The sequence below is a fragment of the Tenrec ecaudatus genome, chromosome 1 (assembly GCF_050624435.1).
Source record: "Tenrec ecaudatus isolate mTenEca1 chromosome 1, mTenEca1.hap1, whole genome shotgun sequence".
NCBI classification, from domain to species: domain Eukaryota; kingdom Metazoa; phylum Chordata; class Mammalia; order Afrosoricida; family Tenrecidae; genus Tenrec; species Tenrec ecaudatus.
Window position 1 is genome coordinate 136,905,403 of NC_134530.1, and position 22,779 is coordinate 136,928,181.

General features: G+C 37.9%; 1 protein-coding gene across 2 annotated transcripts in view; it reads right to left on the reverse strand.

Moving 5' to 3' along the window:
• The window catches only part of COL11A1 (collagen type XI alpha 1 chain), a 251,063-nt gene that overhangs the window by 204,723 nt on the left and 23,561 nt on the right, over window positions 1–22,779 (reverse strand). For both annotated transcript variants that reach the window (XM_075558829.1, XM_075558828.1), the window contains exons 2-3: window positions 9,451–9,618; window positions 1,189–1,402 (exon numbers count right to left, since the gene is read on the reverse strand). In XM_075558829.1, coding sequence (XP_075414944.1) covers window positions 1,189–1,402; window positions 9,451–9,618 — 382 coding nt within the window. The remainder of the gene's footprint in view (window positions 1–1,188; window positions 1,403–9,450; window positions 9,619–22,779) is intronic.

Genomic DNA, 22,779 nt, shown 5'->3' on the forward strand with positions numbered 1-22,779 from the left:
TTCCTAAATCTTCCCTTTTTTGACTCTCGCCTTCCAATGCTCCAATCCAGCTCAATGTTTTGTATTATTTTTCCAGGTATGTAGTGGTTAATGGAGAGTCAGCTCAAACCCTGTCTCTGTTATGTCCCAAATGTATGACCTGAGGCAAGTTACTTAAATTACCAGGGAGCTCAGTTCCCTTATCTTGAAAATATGTTTATTAGCATTACTTTCCTCAGGGTTGGAAAATTTATCTGACTTAAATATGTATAAAGTGCTAAGAAAAAATTGCACACATCAATAATTATATAAGGTTCTTTAGCTCACTGATAGTGTTAGTAAAATATAAGTAGATCTGTTCACTCTTCTATTCATAAGCCCTATACACACACACACAAACACACACACACAATAGTGGCTTTGAGACGAGACAATTATGGCTCATATGGTCTCTATATGGGAGAGTAGAACTGTCCTATAGGATTTCTTCCTTTCTTTTTCCCTATAGTGTTTTTTAGGCTGTTTTACAAGAGCAAGCTGCCACAACTTTCCCCTGCGGAGTGCCTCCAAACTAAACTCACGGCATCCAGTTGATGCTGACTCATGGTGACCCTAAAGGAAAAGGCACAATGCCCCTGTGGGTTCCGAGCCTGGCACTCTAAGGGAGTAAAAAGTCCTGACATTCTCCAGTGGAGCAGCGTGTGGTTTCAAACTGCTGACCTGACAGTTAGCCACCCAACTTGCACCCCTGTTCCAGCCGGGCTCCTAGTGGGCTCCAATACTGACCTTTTGTGTGGCACACGTGCTCATGACCACTGTGCTACCACTGATTCACGTTTAGAAACTCGATAATGACATCCCAATCCAACCATTGTTTACAAACACTCCGTGTGTGTATAAACACAGCGATCGCACCATCTCACCTCCCACTGCTTCTGGAATGTCTTGGCCTATTTATGTCCTGTCAAGATGGCTTCCTTGATATGTTACAAAATCAGCCTCACCCAAGTCTTAGGGGCTTTGCATTTCTTTCCCAAACTTCCCGGATGTTTTCCCTCAAAGATCTAAGGAGGACGGCTGCCATCACCTTTAGATCTTTCCACAGACTCCCACCTTAGTGAAAACGTCATTACGGAACATCACCCCCATCCCCAACCTGTGCCATTGTCTCTTCTCTTCACCATCCTTTTTCATTCTGGAGTCACTTACTTCCCATCGGCGATGTTAACAGTTCGGAAGAGAGGATAGTCCTCTGGGGCAGGTTTCCCAGTGTGGTCTTCAAAGAGGAAAACAGGTGATCTGCCGACCTCAACACCAACTTGCTGAATACCGTGTTCATTGTAAATAGACAAGAGGAAAGACTGAATCCCCTTTTTGGGTTTTACTGTAAATAATATTGAAAAATCTTCTGGGAAAGGTCCACCTGAAAACAAAAAAAGGCCAAAGAGACATAAATTAAGACATATCCCATCATTCCTGGATCACCCTATCGCCCTTTGATTTAGTAATCCATCTGAGCTCAGATAGTAATAACAGTGTAGATTAAAGAACATAGGGTGGGGGGGGGAGTATTAAGCTATATCTTCAATGTTGATTCAAACTACATCCAAAGATCAAAGTCACTCATTCAAATCGCACAATCAAGTGTAACTGAATTAAAACTTAGGACAAAAGGTCATGGCACCAGTAAAATATCAAAGAGTACAGCAAGCACCCTCAAAGACTTGTGCAAGTGCCGTTGTTCGTACACAGTTGTTATTGTCACCTTCATCTATTTTTTACCATAGCTCCTTGTCCATGAGACCTTGAAAGACAGTACATGGAGTTACTCTTTTAGGCATGCTGTAGAAACCTAGCTTTCTTTAGCGGGCTTTCTTATCACAAAATGCAATGTTATTCAGAGGAAGCACAACCTAAAACAACAACTCACTGCCATTGTGTTTAATTTGTATTGACCTGACAGGATAGAAGAAAACAGCCCTTTGGGGTGTTCAGGGCTATAAATCCTCAAGGAGTAGAAAGAAATCAGAACTACTAGGTATTTGACTCAGTAGTTCAAGAAAGCAAACTTTTTTCTCTATTCCTTGTCACCATGACGTCAAAAATATCCTGCCTGTCTGAAATATAATGCCTGATCTATATTGACACTAAATTAGTATTTATGAGGTAAATAAATCAGTTGCACTATTTCTACACTTATAGTCAGATAACTAAGTAATGACTACTTAGTAAACATTAATTAAAACACTGTATATTAAATCACAGGCTTTATACAGGTGGCTTCAAAAAGTTCATGGAAAAAATCCATATTCTCTTAATTCCATATTTCCACAAAATTTTTGAAGGTGTGTGTGTGGGTGTGTGGTGTGAGATTTGAGGCTTTATCCACTCTGGCACATGAGTTAAGCAGGTACTTTTTAAGGAATAATTTTACTGAAATTAAAAATTAATTCTGCAAAATGTCTGAAATATATATGCTTATATGTATGCTTATATAATCAACAATATACAGACCGACACCAAAAATTTATTTGATCTAGTTATTCCAAATTCAGTTATAAAATCCCACTGATTTAGTTGATTCTATCTAATAGATAACCTGCTATACTGCACAGCGGTTCTACACCTGTGGGTCATGGCCCCTTGGGGGGTCAAATGACCCTTTCACAGGGGTCGCCTAAGATGATCAGAAAACACATATTTCCGATGATCTTAGGAACTGAGACACGGCTCCTCGATCTGTCTGCAGGCGGGTCTGCCCACATGCAGATCCGCCCACATGCAAGGACCAGGCGTGAAGACTGTTACCCATGCTAAGCCCTGCTTCAAGACAACATTTAATTTATTTGTCATTAGAAATAAATATTTCACAATACATAATGACATTGTTTTTGTGATTTATCACTATGCTTTAATTATGTTCAATTTGTGACAGTGAAAATACATCCTGTATATCAGATAATTACATTACGATTCCTAACAGTAGCAAAATGGCAGCTATGAAGCGGCAACGAGAATAACTGTATGGTTGGGGACACCAGCACATGAGGAGCTGTCTGACAGGGTCGCAGCGTGAGGAAGGCTGAGCGCCGCTGCCTTTTAGGGTTCAGAGGCTCCGTCTTCACAAGCAGATAGCCTCAGCTTTTCCCTGCAGAGTAGCTGGTAGGTTTGAACTGTTTCCTGGTGGAAGCAATGCAATGCTTCCCACCAGCATCTCCAAGGAATTTTGAGCTCAGTTATAGACAAAAGTATAACATTTTAAGCAAATAATTCACATATCATCCAATTCAAGAATTCAAGCACATCCAGAAGAGTTGCTCATTCATCACCATAATCAGTTTTAGACCATGTTCTTCATCGTTGTACACATCCCTATTAGCTCCCATGTCCCCATGACCTCACCTGCCATACCCTCACGGGAATATCAATCCAATGGCAGCCTCTACGATTTACCTATCCTAAATTTCATAGACAGAAAAATATTTTAAAAACAAATGCACAAAACACTAATAAAGCTGTTGAAAAAAATTAGGGTGTGGGACAGTGGGGGGAAAAGTATATCTGAACTAAATTTTGCCTGTTGTTACTGACACAGTTTCAAACCTGATAACTCTATATCCTTTAAAAAGTATAAAATTATAATAATATATATATAACTTTGCCATGGATTTAGACTCCAAATAATGTAGAAATTCAATAATTCAACTTCCAAAAATAAATTAAGAGTTATACAAAGAGACAGGGCTGCTGAATCAATTAAGCAGAGCCTTGTTTTTGTTAAAATTATCAGCAATGACTAGGTCTAATTAAATAAAGCACAAGCATATATGGAAACCTATTCTGCCACTTAGAATAATTTAATATAATATTTATGTAATTTAAAAGTACATTCCAAAAATTAATAAAATCAAAGATAAAGTGGAGTATTAAAGTTCTTTGTTCCAAATATATGCATAAGATAATTCATTGGAAGGTAGTACATTGAGAGTGTCAGTGAAAAGTATGGTTTTTGCCAGATCACTTGACTTAATTCTAAGTTCTACCACAGCCCTGTTTGTTCTCTGGGCAAGCTCTTTACACGGGCCTCCTCCTCCATTCATGGGCAGATAAAATGGTGGTGGAAACTGAATGAGAGTGTGGCACACAGTAAGTGGCAATGCTTTCCACTGGGGCAAAAATCAGAGGCTAGCAAACCCGTAGGGGACAGCTCTACCCTGTCCTACTGGACCACAAGGAGTCAGATTCGACTTGCTGGCGTGAGTGTGTATTTGGAAGATTTGTCTCTAAAGGGTCCACTGTGAAGCTGTGGGCCTTTAATTATGAAGTTCCAACCCACCAGTCACTCTGCTAAAGAGTGAAAGGTTTACATTCTCAGAAGTACTGTGTAAGCTCACTATGTCTGAATCTACTCGATGACAAAAAACAATAATCATATGAATTTTTCCCTAATCACTTACTTAGAGGTTTCAAATATGTATATATCGCCAAACTAAAAATAATTACCTTCTAATCTCAATTTATATTAAAATCTTATTTTATTGTTAAATAACTTACAAATACAACATAGCTACATCACAAATAGTATGTATTAATTTTGATATGGCAGCAAGAAAATTGGTGTTCTGCTCCTTGATGTGAATGTCCCGGAAACATTCAATTTTCTATCTATAAAATGATCATTGAAATAAAACAAAAAATATGCAAAAAAGGTCTTTAATATGCTGACTCTAATTATAAAGACAACTAAGGATTTCTGCCTATTACTGAGAGAGTACTGGATAGTCATGTTTTTAATAAGCAAGTAGGGATGTTGAAAATCACAAAAGTTTTGCATCCCAAATATACCTGAAATGTTCAAAATGTAATATAAATGCAAGAGATGACACTGAAGTAGCATATAGATTGATAAATATATTTTCTCATATTTTTCAAAACTTAAAAATATCTACATCGAGATGTTTCAGAGAGAATTTTGGGAACTAATATATCATGTGAGTAAACAGAATATCACACTAATCATCCTAATATTGTTCATTAGAAATATAATTATGACAACTTTATAAAGTGTTAAACATCCTACATATACTAATGAGTAAAATGGTAAATGATGGAAATATTAAGTTTAAACTTAAGCAATAAACTTTTCATGATAACCCTTCAGCTATAACTGTATGATTAAAAAGAATGACTGTCCTAAAATATATGACATGACACTGAAACTGTTCGTCTAACCTAGATCCAAAAGAAACAAACAAAACGTTTTGCCCCTGAGTAGATTTGGACCGGTAGCATCCCTCAAGGTGGTGTGTGGGTATGTGCTGGCATGCTCACTGCAAGGCCAGCAGTTGGAAACCACTACCCACTCTCTACTCCTGTGAAGAGTGACAGTTTTGAAAACTCACAGGGACAGTTCTATGGGGCTGCCATGACTTTTAATTGCCTGATGGCAATGGATTGGTTGATGGTCCCACCTTTGTACTGGAGCTGATGGGTTTGAACCATTAACATTGTAGTTAGTAGCCAAGTGACAAACCAACAGGGCTACTTCAAGGTACCTCAACTTCATTTCCTCTCTTAAAAAATGCTAATAAAAATGTGTTCATAACTCATTAAATTGATCACAAATAATTCAGAAATGTGACCACTTAATTCAAAACTTTAGCTCATAATCTGATAATCACTATATGAAATGCAGATTAAATATGAGCTTTGAAGTTCAAAATGTCGTTTTGAAACATATAAATGCTCCTGAAGGATCAAACATTTTGCCTCAAATTATGATACTAATGAAGACAGTGCTAAAACTAAATCTTAATTTGTCACTGATACCTGTGTGTGCCTAAAACCGTGCCTGTGTGTGTACGTGTGTTCGCGTGATCCATTCTGAGCATATCAAACTCAAGTGTTGCTGCGAGGTGTCATTGAGTCAGTGCAACTCATGGCAACCCGAGCTCGTCCTGAATCATCCTCACAAATGTTTCCTCGCTTGTCCAGGATCCTTCCCTGTTTTGTCACCAAGACTGAAATGCTTTTCCAGGGACTGGTCTCTCCTGATAATATTTTCAAATACACGAGGCAAAGTCTTGCCATCCTGGCTTCTGAAGAGTATTCTGAGTGTACTTCTTCTGAAAGTACAGCTTGATTTTGCAGTTGTGTAGACAGTGTCACTTTAAGTCAGAACCAACTTGGTGGCATCTCCTGGCATTCTATGGCACTCTGAATATTCCTTGCCAGGAAATAATTGAAATGCATTGATTTTTCTTATATAATGCCCATTTTCACACACATCTGAGGCCATTGAACATGCCAGGGCTTGAGTCAGGGGCCCTTTCATCCTCAATGTGATGTATCTGTATTGTCAACAATTTAAAGAGGACTTATGAAGCAGATTTGCCTAATACCTATGGTGTCAGTTGATCAAACTCAATAGTAATTCTTAAATTTGGAGCTTTTAAGAAGAATACACATTGTACACCTGAACAAATGTGATATAAAATGGCACAATAATGTCATTTCATTTTAATTTTTAAGTGGTGCTCAATCTTCCCATACAGAATAAGTTGCTCTCAATCAAATACTTTTCTGGAACAGCTTGCTAGTGAACAGGATTTTTAATCAAGAGAAGGAACACCGTTTGCATGGCGGAGAGAAGCCAGCACGGGCTCCCTGCTTCACAGTATGTACTGGCTGTGTGGCTATAGTGAGGCATTTCAACTTATAATGAGGAGTGTGCGTGTGTGTGTTTGTGTAATCCTGTGTGTAGTGTCAGTGTCATGGACGAGGACTCCAAAGAGGGCAACTACTATTCAGGTAAATTTGTAAATTACAGCTTCTATTCTGCTCGCAAACACAAAGCTTTCAGACATTTAAATTAAAGGTCTCAAATGAGGACTTTGGAAGATATACAACTGAAATTCTACCAGGACATTACAGTGGCTGTATTTAACGGATGCCCACCACACCCTGGTGTTGCCTGCTGAAGCTCCCAATGCTGCTGCGTTCTCCAACGGAGGACGGTCCTTTTTATTCCTTTCCATAATGGAAGAAGGGGTTTCCTAAATATATTTTAAAGGATTATTTTCATTAATATAAAAATATTTGGTTTTTAAAAATATTTATTTTAATGATTTTTATTAACTGAATTTTTGTATTATTTGACAGGAAGTTCTACCCTCCAACTATAACAATTTTCATGGGGATAAATGCAATATCAATGATAAATTTCTCTTCCTATATGAAATAAAACATTGATTAACAGAATCACATGCCTCGGACACTATATTGTGAGGAGAAAAACAAACAGGAAACAAACATAAATGAGCCGTACTAATTTTGAGGATGAAGCTGTCACTTAGAAAATTGAAGTGTGTCTAACCCAAACCATGGTATTTTCTTCTGCATGTGAAAGCTGGACAATCCATAAGGAGGACCAAAGAAGAATAGATGTCCTTGAACTCTGTCAAGGGCATGATATACTGCAGGGAGAACGAACAAATCCGTCTCAGAAGAAGTGTCACTAGCATGCTGCTGAGAAGTATGGATGGAGAGAGCTCCTAGGGACCAATCAGGAAGCAGGGAACAATCCCTGGGGAAAGGGATGCATTTTGAAAAACAGGGGGTTATGTGGGGTAATACAGCCATGACAGTGAGGATGTCGCATGGCTTGGCAGTGTCGCCTTAGTTGTACAGACAGTGTCATGTTAAGTCAGAGCCAGCTCAATGGAATCTACCAAGAATATCAGCACACTGCAGTAAGGAGATTTCGCATGAGTAGGTTGTTTTCTTCAAGAATAGCAAAGCAGAAAAGTTCATATAATGAACATATTAAAAGGTATAATGACTTATGAATGACATCTCAAACTATAAGACATAATTTCTTATAAGTGTAAAATTAATTGTAGTGTCTTGAATATTTCTAAAACAATTCCAATAACCATTTTTGCTCATTTCCTCTCTACACTGTCCTATCCCTATTTCTTATTTCTGCATTAAAACACAGCAATTACAAAAGCAACTCAGTTGTTTATTATTTAAAGTACAGTACTGTTTTGTTTCATTGTAGCACTTTTAAATTTAAATTTTATTTTCAAAATCATAGAATTTCTGCATTGATATCTTTAAATCTGCAGTTTGTTACTTTTTTCTAACAAGTTTTTTTGAAACAGAAAACATTTTAAAAAGCATATCGTATATACTTGTGCATAAACTGAGTTTTCAGCACATTGTTCATGCAGTTTTCGTGGTAAACTTAGGTGCTTCAGCTGATATCCGGGTTGGCTTATACTCAAGTATACACAATATACTCAATATTATTTAGATCCAAAATTATTTTAAAGCTTCTTATAAGAGCAAAAAACCACTTTCCTATGTTGCAATATTTAATTCCTTGTTTATAATATTGCTTTTAGTTTTTAAATAGCCTCATGTAAAATGTGGAATTTATCTATAGAGAAGGGATAAAATATGAAATATTTAAATAAGTTGTTTCTGTCAATGTCCCAAAGTAACAAAAAGGAAAATAATATAGAGAAAATATTAGCAGTCCAGACTAGGTTTCAGTAATAACCCTATATAACATGAACAAGTAAGAGAATTACTGTGAATTCAATTTTTTTTCCAAAATGTAATGAAGATCTGTCCATTTAAAAGGAAGTTGTAGGGATAAAAAAATCAACAGGTATTTTAATACATTCAAACCATTGAATTGTATAGTGCATTAATTGTAGGTCTATAAAACTTTAAAAGATCAACAGGCTTACCATGAAAAGCAAGAATATGGAATGAGTTAGGTATTCAGAAACATGACACACAGAAAATGTCAGTTGATCTCTAGTTCCCTTTCCCCCACATAATCATATTTTAAAGATTAATAAAGTTAGTAGGTCAATTAATATGGAAGGAACAAAAATATTCAGCAAGTATTTTCAATAAAAATATCAAATCAGCCATGTAAAGTCTTCTATCTAGCTACCAAGTTGCCAAGAACTGTGATATGTGGATTTTACTTACATAGGGAAAAAAATGGCATCCAAACATAATGTAAAATACAACATTTTATAACATTTACCAAAGAAGTTGGTCTTCCAACAGAGTAGCTTTATATTCATTTTAGAAATCTATTTCATATTTTTTCTAAATATATATGGACATTCAATTTATCTCATAAAGTTGCCACATTCCATTATGAATTCTACAAAATTATAAGCTAATGGTGCAACACATCATCTTTTTTCAAGATTTGCTATCTTGAAATAAAACAAAAATTTCAAATAAGCATATATGGTGGAACTGTACAAAGTAAACTGTGTAGTTTTTGAATTATTAAATACTTTGACCAGGTCATCTTAGTACTCCTGATTTACTTGATGTCATTACATTTCCATCAATACCTATCTATTGCACAACATGATAACGAGAAACAATGACAATTACCAAAGGCACATTCTAACACCAACACTAACGAGATCGTACCTGGAAACAGCTGCTTCGTTGGGGCACTGAGCTGTGCTTGCTTTGACACTCTGTAAGCAGTATCTGAACCTTTGGAGTTCTTTCTGTTTGTGCAAAATCCCGTTGTTTTTGATATTCCCTCTGGAGAATTGTGAAAATCTAGTGCTTTTAGTACGTCCACTGGCGCACCTGAAAAATAAATTTGAAAAAAAATACTTAAGTAATAATTTATCATTTCTAACAGAAGACATTGTAACTCTTCTCTTCTATTCTGTTTATCACTTGTCCACTTTGACTCAATTTCCTAACATTTGAGTGAGACGACAGAGGAAGGTGTGCTGGAGGTGGAGGGTCACATAAATATATAAACCCTAACAAGATTCTCCAATGAAAATATCTCAATATGGAATAAATTATGAAAGAGCAAAACAAAATATTTGTGTATAGATATTTGAGCTGTTTGTGTTGATGTTGGATACAGCAAAGTCAACCTCGGAGGCTTTCATAAGGATTTATAGGCTGGAATTTTTACAGCCTTGAACACTGAAGACCATCAACAAGCTGGATTAACCCAGTGGCTGCATCGATGGGTTCAAACACAAGAACTATTTTGAAGATGACATGGGACAAGGGAATGTTTCATTCTGTTGTTCATAGGATCTCTATGACTCAGAACTGACTCAAAGGCATTTAACAACAATCTTTACAGAAGTAGATTGACAGGGCTTTTTCCTGGACAGACAATAGAAGACCTTGAATATACCAATTTACTAATAATGTAATTCATCTCAAGTTTAATCACTCCAAGCAACGATATTATTTGGAATTAAAGTTAATTCTAGCACCTTTACATTTTCCATTGACTTCTAAATTATTCAACTAGTTGAACTCAAGTTTCGATATTTGAGTTTCACTCAATAATTCACAAGCCAAACGTAGATGATTTTGAATTTTCAAATTTATAATTAATAGATTAATATTTTAAAACATAATTATTAAACCAGATCATAAATATAAAGAGAAGTTGAAGTTTGCTGAAGGTGGTATTCAACATAGCACAATTTTATATGTTAGAGTGTCTAACATTAGACTTTTCTTAGAGCTGAATCAAGCCAAAAGCACAGTTGTCCCGACTCCGCTCTGTAACAGCTACCGCAGTTATAGTGACATGGCCAACATACAGAAGCTTATACTGTCTTTTCTTGAACTCGGCCTAGTTGTATAAACTGGCTTTCATAGGCACTCATAGCCCCTGGACATCAAATATACATCTAATTAAACCAGTAAGCACGTCAGAAATTGAATCATGTGGTATAAGCATAGTCATACACATTTTAGAATCCTTGATACTCAAATTATTTATATGCTACTGGATTTCTATATTAAGGAGCACTGATCGTGCTTTGGGTAAAGTGTTGGGCTGTTGACTCACAGTCAGCCATTCAAACGCAACATCTGCTCACTCCCTGGAGGCGAGAGGAGGCTATGTGCTCCCATAAGAATGTGCAGTTCAGAAACCCAATTCAGTATTACTATGAGTCAAAATCAACAAAAGGCAGTGTATTTATTTTCTGCTCTTATTATTTCTTTCTTTTGTTCTAACCGTATTCAAAAATAAACAAAATATATATAGAATATTATATCAAGATCAAGTAGCCTGTATGAGAGCTTGACTTTATCTCATGCATTCACAGTCCAATTGGGAGGCACTACCTATACCCAACAAGTATGGAGGGGGCAGAATCTACTCAACAGAAGGCAGTAGCTACAATTATATATATGTGCACAGTCAGTATGGTTAAAAAAAAGACCACTACTGCCTGAAAGTTACAGCCAACTACTAAAGTGAAATTATTCAGTAAAATCAAAAACATAATAGTACACACTTTTTAAAACACAATAGAATTGCCATCAAATTTAATGATACGAGATGTTTGTGAATAAATTGATTCTGAGACGGCTAAATGAGGATGAAAAAAGAAGGCGTTGTGGAATGAAAAATGCCAGCATCAGAGTTTATTTCACAAAGTATAAGGTAACCTACAACAATAGGGTTTTGCTCGTTGAAAATGATAATTTCAACAAGTTTTTGCTTATAAAAACTATCAATCTGTTATAGAATATATAAATAAATAAGTAAATGTTTCTAAATAATGTATATCTGATCATTTTCCTAGTCACTTAAATTTTTCAAACATGCAAATCCTATATACAATGATGAATTGTATATTCCATTAATAATAATTCCCTGCCAATGAATTTTATCAAACTTCTGAAATGAAATCCATGTTATTGGGCCAAATTGTAAAAAAATCAATCAACTAACCAAAATATTTTCTCAGATGAGGTCAATGATATCAAAAGGTTTGTTAACTCCAGCAAATATAGTACTACTTTGTTCTGCCTTGCCAAGAGCACTAAACAAAACAAAAAAATGAACTCTGTTTACAATGGCCAATATTTTAGGATAATAAGAAAATTAACTATTTTTATGCTCTTTGTGTCTTCTATAAAAATAAGAAAATATACATTACAGTAACTGCCATATTCAAGATTTTCTAGTCACTGAGCTAAGTTTTTCATGAGTATTCTTCACCGTCGCCTAACTTACAGGACATCACTCTTGTCTCCACTGTATAGATGTGGGAAATGAGAGCTAGATAAACCAAACTCACTGCCATCAGTCTATTCTGACACACAGTGACCCTCTAGGTAGGGCAAGGTAGTCCGGCCCCGGTGAGTTTCTGAGCCTCACTCTCTTGGGAGTAGAAAGCCTCATCTTTCTCCTGTGGAGCAGCAGGTGGTTTCAAATAGCTGCCCGTATGGTTATCAGCCCAACATGTAACCAGTACACCACTAGGGCTCCTTTTGAGTACCAAGGAGTAAATTAAATAAATCCTTCATAGTAAAACTTAAACAATAAGTATAATGCAGTAGACAACCCACCACCTGCTTAATTTTTCTTAATTCATCCCTCTTCTACCATCCCTTTGGTTTTGATTTTATTCTTTAGTGTTTTTTCCTTTCATCATTTCCTTGCTCCACTACCATCTATCTATCTATCTATCTATCTATCTATCTATCTATCTATCTATCTATCTATCTATTATTTATTTAGAATCAGTGAAGCAGGAGCTGCGTCCTCCATCTCCAAATTCAAAAGAGCCTTCTACCTTCCCTTCACATAGACAGCATGCACTTCCACCGATCCAGCACCATATCCCTGCCACAGCAATGTTCAGTAGGTTGTGCTTATGCCAGTACTGTGTCACAGTTTTTGTTTTTTTTTTTTTTTTGGTGTGTGTGTGTGTTGTTGTTGTTGTTGTTCCTGTTGTTTTTTGGGGGGTGCTTTCTCCTTTGCTCTTTATAATCCACACCCTTGCCAAATTTTTTTCTCTTTTTATTTTTCAGCAACTATACCAATCCATACCTGCCACATCCACTATGCTAGTACCACTGCCTACTCCAGAATCATTAGTTTAAGCACAGATAGAAGCCAACATCTGCCCAGCCTGTTATTAGCTTCTCTTTAGGACCAGTGATCGTAGGTGAATACATACGGTACTAAAACAGGAAGTGAACACCAGAGTGTTCTCAAATTAGAGGCCATTGTAGGAAGCCCAACTCACTGCCTAGACATTAAAATGTAATAAAAATCAGAGTGGAGCAAACCAAGCTATAATCAACAAATAAACACTGAATACCACAATTAAGCTCATGTGGAACCTGAACATGGTTCAATAGGTAGCCATTTGAATAGTTCAAAGGGATACCATATAGTTTAGAATCAGGACATGTTCATGTCTGGATTGTATTCTTTCACCATACTTATTCAATCAGTATGCTGAGCAAATAATAAGGGAAGCAGGACTATATGAAGAAAGCCACATAAGGAATGGAGGAAGGCTTATTAACAGCCTGCGGTATGCATATGTGGAACCTAGCTTTCTGAAAGCAAGGAGAACTTGAAGCATTCAAGGACTTCAGCCTTTAATATGGATGAAAACTCAAGGTGAAGAAAGACAAAATCCTCACAGCTGGACCAATAGACAGCATCATGATAAACAGAGAAAAGATTGAGCTTGACAAGAAATCCATTTAGCTTGCATCCACAATCAGTGCTCAGGGAAACAACAGTAAAGAATCAAATGGTGTGTTGCATTGCTACATGTGTTTAAAGTATTGGAGAGAATGGAAGTCACTTCGAGGACTAAGGTGAACAGGGCCCCAGCCATGATATTTTCAATTGCCTCACACTCATGTGACAATTGGATAATGAATAAGGAATACCACAGAAGAATTAATGCATTTGAATTAGATATCTCATTCATTCACTCACTCACTCATTACAATCCAGGAGATTCTGATTCACAGCAAACCTATAGGCAGAGTAGAACTAACCCCCACCCACCTCCCTCCACGGGTTCAAGACTGTGACGCTTTATGGGAGTAAAGAGTCCTGAGAAATATGATGTAGGCAAAGAAGATTGAAAGTACCATGGAACCCCAAACAAATATGTCTTGAAAACCATACTAACAAAATACTCCTTAGAGGTGAGTATGGCAAGACTTCATCTAATGTACTCTGAATGTATTTCAAGGGAAAGCAGTGCCTGAAAAAACATATCATACTTGGTAAAGTGTAAGATCAACCAAAAAGAGGAAGATTCTGACAGAGATGGATTGACATGGGGTCAGCAATAATGAGCATAAAGCACAAGACGGGCTGTGTTTCTTTCTGTTATAGTCACTGTGAGCTAGAGTTCACTAGAAGACACTTAGCAACAACAATAACAAATATGAAGAGCTAGACTCTAATTTGAAAACCTAAAAGAAATTGTTTGAAATACATTACCTTCCTAAACTAAGCAATCTAATGTAGAAAAATTGAACAGATCCATCACAAAAGAAGAAATAAAACAAGAAATTAAAAAAACAAAACAAAATTAAAACACCAATTAAAATAAACAATTCCTAGCCCAGATAACTAGACTGCACAATTCTTCCAAACACCCATAGAAAAGCTGACACCTACTATATTCAAACTATTCCAGGAGGAAAGGAAGAAATATTTTAGAACTCTTTCTATACAGCAAGCATAATCCTGAAACCATGAGTACCCATTGAAAAAGAAAATTGATGGGCGCATAAGCAAAGTAGTGAAGAAAGCGGATGGTGCCTGGTTATCAAAAGATCTAGTGTCTGGGGTCTTAAAGGCTTGAAGGTAAACAAGCGGGTATCTAGCTCAGAAGCAACAAAACCTGCATGGAAGAAGGCACACCATCCTGTGTGATCACGTGGTGTCAAAGGGATCAGGTATCAGGCATCATCAGAACAAAAAAATCATATCATTGTGAATGAGGAGTGTGGAATGGAGACCCAAAGCCCATCAATAGGCAACTGGACATCCCTTTACAGAGGGTTGCAGAAAGGAGATGAGACATTCAGGGTGCAGTGTAGCAACGATGAAACATACAACTTTCCTCTAGTTCCTAAATGCTCCCCCCCCCCCCACTATCATGATCCCAATTCTACCTTACAAATCTGGCTAGACCAGAGGATGCACACTGGTATAGACAGGAACTGGAAACACAGCAATCCAGGGTGGATGACTCTTTCAGGACCAGTGGTGTGAATGGTGATACCAGAAGGGTGGAGGGAGGGTGGAGTGGAAAGAAGGAACCGATTACAAGGATCTACGTACAACCTCTTCCCCAAGGGACAGACAACAGAAAAGTGGGTGAAGGAAGATGTAGGACAGTGTAAAATATGACAAAATAATGATTTATAAATTATCAAGGATTCATGAGGGATGGGGAGTGGGTAAGAGAGGGAAAAATGAGGAGCTGATGCCAGGGACTGAAGTAGAAAGCAAATGTTTTAAGAATGATGAGGGCAGTGAATGTACAAATGTGCTTTACACCATTGATGGATTGTGATAAGAGCCCCTAATAAAATGATTTTTTTAAAGAAATCTGTAGACAAGTATCCCTCATGCACAGAGATTGAAAAATTCTCAACAGGATCTTTCCCTATAGAATCCAATAATCTAAGAAAAATATTACTACATCAAGACTGAAGTGATAGTTTTTTTTTATACCAACATGGCACCTGTAAGAAGATATAGATGAAGTTTAGCCTGTCAATCTGGTCATAGCTTGATGACCTTCTTTGGAGGTTGGACTTCCAAATGGCTCTTTGGAGGGGGGCCTCTCTCCCTCTGTCTTCATTTTCCTGCTGGCTAGCTAATCTGAGATCAACCAGAGCCCTGTAATAAACTTCACCATTGGTTCCACATGACCTTGAACCCACTGGCCTGTGACTTTCCTGCATTCTGTATCATTGCATGTGGATGTATGAGTGTGAAGACAGATTTATGGACTAGTGATCAGACTTATAGACTTGAGTTGGACTGGGCTGGGATGTATGAGAGTCCCTGAATTTTTTTCTCTAATCAATCCAGTCTAACACAACTGGATTCATAGGTATGCAAGTTGTTTCAACAGAAAAAAACAATCAACATAAACCATCATGTAAGTAAAATAAATGGGGAGAAATGAATAATCACACCAATTTATTCAGGAAGGGAATTTGACAAAGTCCAACACATGAATAATAAAAATATGCAGCAAAATAGTAATAAATTAGAAATTCTATGAGCATAATTAGGGTATTATTAAGGAAATTTAACTAATGGCATATTCATTGTCAATGACCAACATTTTCCGTGGAAAGAGATGCAAAACATACCCTTTGAAAACAGGTTTCAGACAAGAGTGCCCTTTATCACCACTTCTATTCAATTGTATTGGAGGTCTTAGGCAGGGTTATAAGGCAAGAAAGGTAAAGAAAAAGAAGTAAAATCAACTATATTCCCCAAAACACAATGACTCAACAAGAAAAATATAGAAACTAATGGAAAGGTTCAGCAAAGTGGTCAAGTATAAGATCAACATATAAAAATTAGAGTCATTTACATTAACAAAGACAACACTAAAAAGGAAATCAGGAAAATATGTATAATGTACAATAGCCACCCAAAATAAGAAATACTTAAGAATAAATGTAACCAAAGAAATTTTTAAAAATCTACATGAAGAAAATTATAAAAAACTACTGTAAGTAACTAAAAAATACCTATTTAAAGGGAAGCTATACCATGTTAATGGATAGGAACACTTAACATTGTGAAAATGCTAAAAGCTAGCTATAGAAAAATAGTATCACACTCACTACCACCAAGTTGATGCCAACTCATAGGGACTCTTCAGGACAGAGTAGAACTGTCCCTGTGAGTTTCAGAGACTGTAACTGTTTACAGGAGTCCAAAGCCTTGTCTTTTTCCCTCAAAGCAGCTAGTAGTTTCAAACTGCTGACCTTTGGTTGGCAGCCCAACATGTAACCACTAAGTAACCCAGGCTTCTAAAAGCTCGCTATTGGTATAGGGAAATCCCAATGCAGATTCCATCATCAGTCTTTAGAAGAATTGAAAATCTAAATACCAGATTTATAAGGAAAGGATTGGGATTCTTGATAAGGTCAGGATTACTGAAATAGAAGAACAGTTTAGGAGTCCTCACACTCCCTACCTCAAAACCTACTAAAAGGCAGTGGCAGTCAAAACAGATAGTGTTTGTACAAAGATGGACACACTGGTTAATGGAAGAAAAGTTAGAACCCTGAAGCAAATCCATCCAGCTACTGACAGCTTATCTTCGAGAAAGGACTGAAACTCACTTAATAGAAAATTATCACTGTGATGGTTAGGCTTTATGTCAACTAGACACTCCTGGCTAAAGAGAGGGATGGAGCTCGACCTATTAATTGTATTTCAGTCTGATGACACCTCCTTGAGGTCATCAGCCTTTTTATATAAGAGAGATCATGAGCAGAGTCGAATTCTCATTGGCCCTTTGCCTTCCGCCAAAGCTGGATCTTACATTTGGTTCCAACACAATCTCCTATTGTGTTGCCTGCTGGTTCCACAACGGTGGATTCATCTGGCTTGATTTTGGACATCTGTATCCACCAATGTGTGTCCTCCATTGTCTCTGTTTCATCACCCTGCATCTTGTTCATCAGCTTCAAGTCAGAAGAATCCTGACTTGAACCTGGCTGGATTTACCTATACTTACACAGATGTAGATCTGTGTAGACTTTTTGTATATCTTTCTATCTCTATTACATAGATATAGAACTGTGTAAGAGGTTTTTGTTTTTTAAGATAAATCTCTTCCCTATATACAAACACAAGTGAATATCAGTGGCTTTGCTTCTCTAGCGAATCAAGCGAACACATGTGGTACTGGCAGTTGTTCCAGAGAAACTGAAGAGGAGTTTTCTAAGCTGTTTCTCAAGGGGGTTTTTTTAGGTGTAAAGGCACTGAGAACTTCCTGTAAACACAAAGTATTCTGTCATTACTAGTAAGTGAGTACTGTTCATCTGTGGTGTGAAGTGGCAGAACTAATACCCAAAATACCACCGCCAGTAGATTAAGTGCTGGTGAGAAGGGAAGCTCTGGAGGATCGTGTGCTTGGTGTCTTTCTACCATTTTGTCAAGATGAGAAGTATGTAGAATCGTAGCTGGTTGATATTCCTTGCAATAGACAAACTATTCAAGGAAAAGATGAACTGTACGCTTCAGAAAAGCCTGGCTCAAACACCACATAAGTACACTCAAAGTTACTATTTCTGCCATGAAGAAAGCCTTATGTCTTCTAGTAACAGAAATAATATTGCTAAAAACCATATCCAGAGTCTTATTCATATGAGTAGCTGAATACCAACACAGCTTAATTCTCAACCTAAAAAGGTTTCTGATATTAATATGAGAGCAATGATTAGAACTAAATGGAACCCTGAAATTTGGTACTGGAACATTTGGTCTGATAATCCAGAAAATGGAGACACTGAGCCCCGGCATTCCACCTTTCTTATGTAAAGAGATTAATCAACTCTCAGTAAAATCACTACTACTTTCACTCACACTTAAGGAGTTTAGTCCAGCTCTGCATGCTAATGTGGAACCTGGGGGTGAAACAGATCCCTAACAAGCTAATGCTTTGGGTTCCCAAGAACCCCGTCCTCCCCATGATTGCCACCATACCTATAATTTCACTTACATCACACGGATTGCCCGGAGGCAAAGTTCAGACGATGACCCACAAAGAAACACATTATACTCTTAAAGAATTGCTGGTTTCCTATGATTTACAGACAAAACCCTGGAGAATATGCAAGGAAGACAAGCTTGTTTCTGAGTCTGAGTTTATTGATGTGTGCCCACTAAGTACAGATTCTTCATATGACGTTTCGAGTAGAGAGGTTAGAAGAGGATTGACAGTAACTGTTTGATTGGTTTACTAAAGCCTGGGTTGTGAGATGGCCTACACTACGTTGAAGGATCCAAGTTCTTTGAGACACCATAGAATAAGGCATCCAAAGGATTAGAGAAATTGTCATATTAGAGTATATTTATCAGGATAGACCTATAGACCACAAAATGGAGTGTGTCAAAAACACATCTTTTACCAAAACAGAAAGAACAGATTTGTGGAGGGAGCTTTGCATCTCTGAAGCCCCCTGCGACTGCTATTTTATACCACTAATGGTAGGAACTGAGGGTGGTTGGACCCCATGGAGGTAGGGGCCATGTAGCAATACTCAATTGACATGGACAAGGATGCGCGATTTCTTTGATGGACAGCTAAATCAATGTAGTGATCAGAATAGCTTGACTTATGTAGACCTATGGTGTTAGCTACTTAGGCAGGGTGTCCCTAGAATTGATATAGATGGGAAGTCTACTAAAAAACTACCTGACCTCTACAAACAGAAAAATCCAGATCAGGTGAATGACAGTCTAACTCCAATTGCCATACTAGAAAGTCAGGATCCCTCAATCAACTCCCTGACTTGAGTCAGTTTATAGACCCACAACCTCTTGAATGAAGGGAAGGCTTTGTTCCTTTGAAAAAGAGCCCACAACACCACCAGATGTTGAGACTTGGGGTCTTTCTCCTAGTCGTCCCTAAAGGGAAGTGCAGCCTTTCACAAGAGTGGCTGTTGCTTGGAGAAAACGACAACATCAGTCTTTGTGCACACTACTGGGCACTGGCTGTAAATTGTTATTAATCCCAAGGGGGTCACCAATCATAGTGGAGTTTATGGAGGTCAATTTTTTAATGGAATCTTTACTAAAAAAGCATCTCACAGTGGATCCAATGGATCCTCAACCGCATCCTACAGTAATTTCCCCAGTTTCGGGATGCAATATCGGAATAGTCATGCTCATTAATGGGCAGAGGCTCCATCCTGAATGTCTAAACGATGGATGGAATAAAGGCTAATGTAGTGGGAAAAGTCAAGTGGAAGTCATTAGAACTGCCCATGCCAACGAAAATATTAAACCAAAAGCAATATCACATTCCCAGAGAAATTGCAAAGATTAGTGCCACTGTCCAGGACTTGAAGAACACTGGAGGGTGATTTTCATCACATCCCCATATAACTTGCCTGTGTAGCCTGTGCCAAAATCAGATAGACCATGGTGAATGATAGGGGATTATGGCAAACTTAACCAGGTGTTGTCTACCCCACAGAGTCATAAAGTTGGACATGCCCAGCACTACTCCCTCATTAAATGGAAGTGGTACATATGAAATCAGAGTCCTAGAGCAGGACTTGAAGGTACAAATAAGATGTGATGAAGTGATATAAATGTCTATTGCCTCCACTCCTGTCACAATGCCTTGCTTCTCCTGATCTGAACCTACGATCTCATGGGGAGTTCCTTATGATCCATTGACTAAAGAACAGAACATTCATGTTTGGTTTACTGATAGTTACATAGGATATGTAGATACCACTTGAAAACGGACAGCAGCGGCACTACAATCCTTTCTGGGATCTCCCTGAAGGACAGTGATGAAGGGAAATCTTCCCATGGGCAGAGCTTCCAGCAGTGCATCTGGTTATTTAGTCTTCCTGGGAAAAGAAATACTCCAATCTGGGACCGTGCATTGCTAAGCCAATAACTTAGCTGCGTGGTCAGGGACTTGAAAGTAGCATGGTTAGAAAACGGATGACAAGGAGGTATGGGGAAGAGGTATGTGGATAGAACTCTCTGCAGGAGCCGGAAAAGTGAAGATATTTGTGTCTCATGTGAATGCTCACTAAGCGTTACCTCTAAAGAGGAGGATTTTAACAATGAAGCAGAAAGATGGCATCTTCTGGGGAAACTGGTCATCCTCGATCCCCACTCACTGCTCTCATTGCCCAATGGGCATATGAACAAAGTGGACATGGTGGCAATGATGCATTAGTTGAACAGCATGAATTCAACTCACCAAGGCTGACTTGGCCACTGGACAGCCGAGTGCCCCATTTGCCAGTAACAGAGACCAACACTGAGTCGCAGATATTGAACCATTCCTCAAGGAGATCAACCAGCAACCTGGTTGTTTACAACATAGGACATCTTCTATTGTGGAAAGCGCAGCAATTTTTCTTACTGTAGACACTTTCTGTGGATAAAGATTTGTCTTCTTTGCACACACTGCTTCTGCCAAAACTACTACTCATGGACTTACAGAATGTTTTATCCACTGGCCTAGTTGATACACAGTATTACTTCAGATCTAGGAACTCATTTCACAGCAAATGAAGCGTGGCAGTGGGCCCATGCTCACAGAATCCAATAGTCATACAATGTTCTGCGTCATCTAGAAGTAGCTGGCTTGATAGAATGAAGGAATGGACTTCAAATGACAAAATTACAGCATCAGATAGGTAGCAACACCTTGTAAAGTTGGGGCAATATCCTCCAGGATACTGTATATGCTCTAAGCTAGAGGTTAATATATGATGTAGTGTCTCCAATAGCCAGAATTTACAGTCAAGGAACCAAGGGGTGGAAACGGGAGCGGCGCCCTTCATTATTACTCTTAGTGATCCACTCTGGAGGCCTGGAGATGCTAGTCCCAAGAGAGGAACATGCACACCTGCAAACTAGCTAGGGCCAAGTGATCAGCTGCAGAAGCAAGAACTGTAACTGTTATGTCATTCCTATGCATATGTTTACACCAAATATTTTGTGGAAATACAGAACTGATCCCAATGAAGTGGCAGTTAAGAATGCCTCTTGGTCATTTTGGCCTCCTCATGCCACCATATCAGCAGGTAAAGACAGGTATTAGTGTATTGAGGGGAAATTGAAATCATGTTATGTAATGGGAAAAATGAATACAATGTCTGGAATCCAGGAGATTCCTAGGTTGTCTCTTAATAGTCCCATGTCATATGATTAAAGTTGATAAGAACCTACAGCACCCCAATCTGATAGGACATCTAATACCCCAAATCTTCAAATGTGAAGGTCTGGGTCACCCCACCAGGCAAAGGACCATGAGCAGTCAAAGTACTCACTAGTGGTAATATAAATATGAAATAGGTAGCAGTCGAAGGTACTTCTAAATACCAGCTACAGTCCTGTGACTGGCTTCTAAATGATGACTGTAATTGTTATGAGTAATTTTATATATGCACCAAATGTGCTCCCTTTGCTCACTTATAAAATAGAAGATGAAAATAGTGTTAGTGTATTTCAGTTTTAGAAATATTACTTACATCATGTTAGGTCCGTGTGCATTTTATTAACTGTGTTGATTGTGTATGGTTAAAATTATGTCCGTGTTACATTGACAAGGAGTGGTGGTCTGTGATGATTAGGGATTATGTCACTAGACACCCCTGGGTAAGCATATGGTGGCACTCAATCTATCAAACACAGCACGATGACACCTGTTTTATGGCACAAGCCTTTTGTATGAGAGAGGTTGAACAGAACTAAATTCTCTTTGGCCTTTCACTTCGCTTGGATCTTGCATCTGGTTCCGCTGTGTCCTGCTGTGTCACCTGCCGATCCCAGAAACCATGAACAGACTACAGATGGCAGGTTAATTCAGCCTACTTTGGACCTCTGCACCCACTAGTTTGTCATCTCTGCTGTCTCTGCTTAAACATCATGCTTCCTGTTTGTCAGCTTCGAATTAGGAGAAGGTTGTCTTGAACAAGACTAGACTTCATTATTTCTAAAACTACGTAAACCATTTTTGATACAAAATTCTACTTATAAACTCATAAAATATCAGTGGTTTGCTTCTCCAGGGAATCCAAACAAACAAAGTCTCTTTAGTGAAACTTATAAAAACTGGGTACCCAGGTGCAGAAAAGTGAAACAAGATCCTTAACTGACACATAGAACAAACTAAAGATGGATCAAAAACCTACATGTTACACTTAAAACTGTAAAAATCATTGGGAAAAAAAATTAAGTTACACATGGAGGCC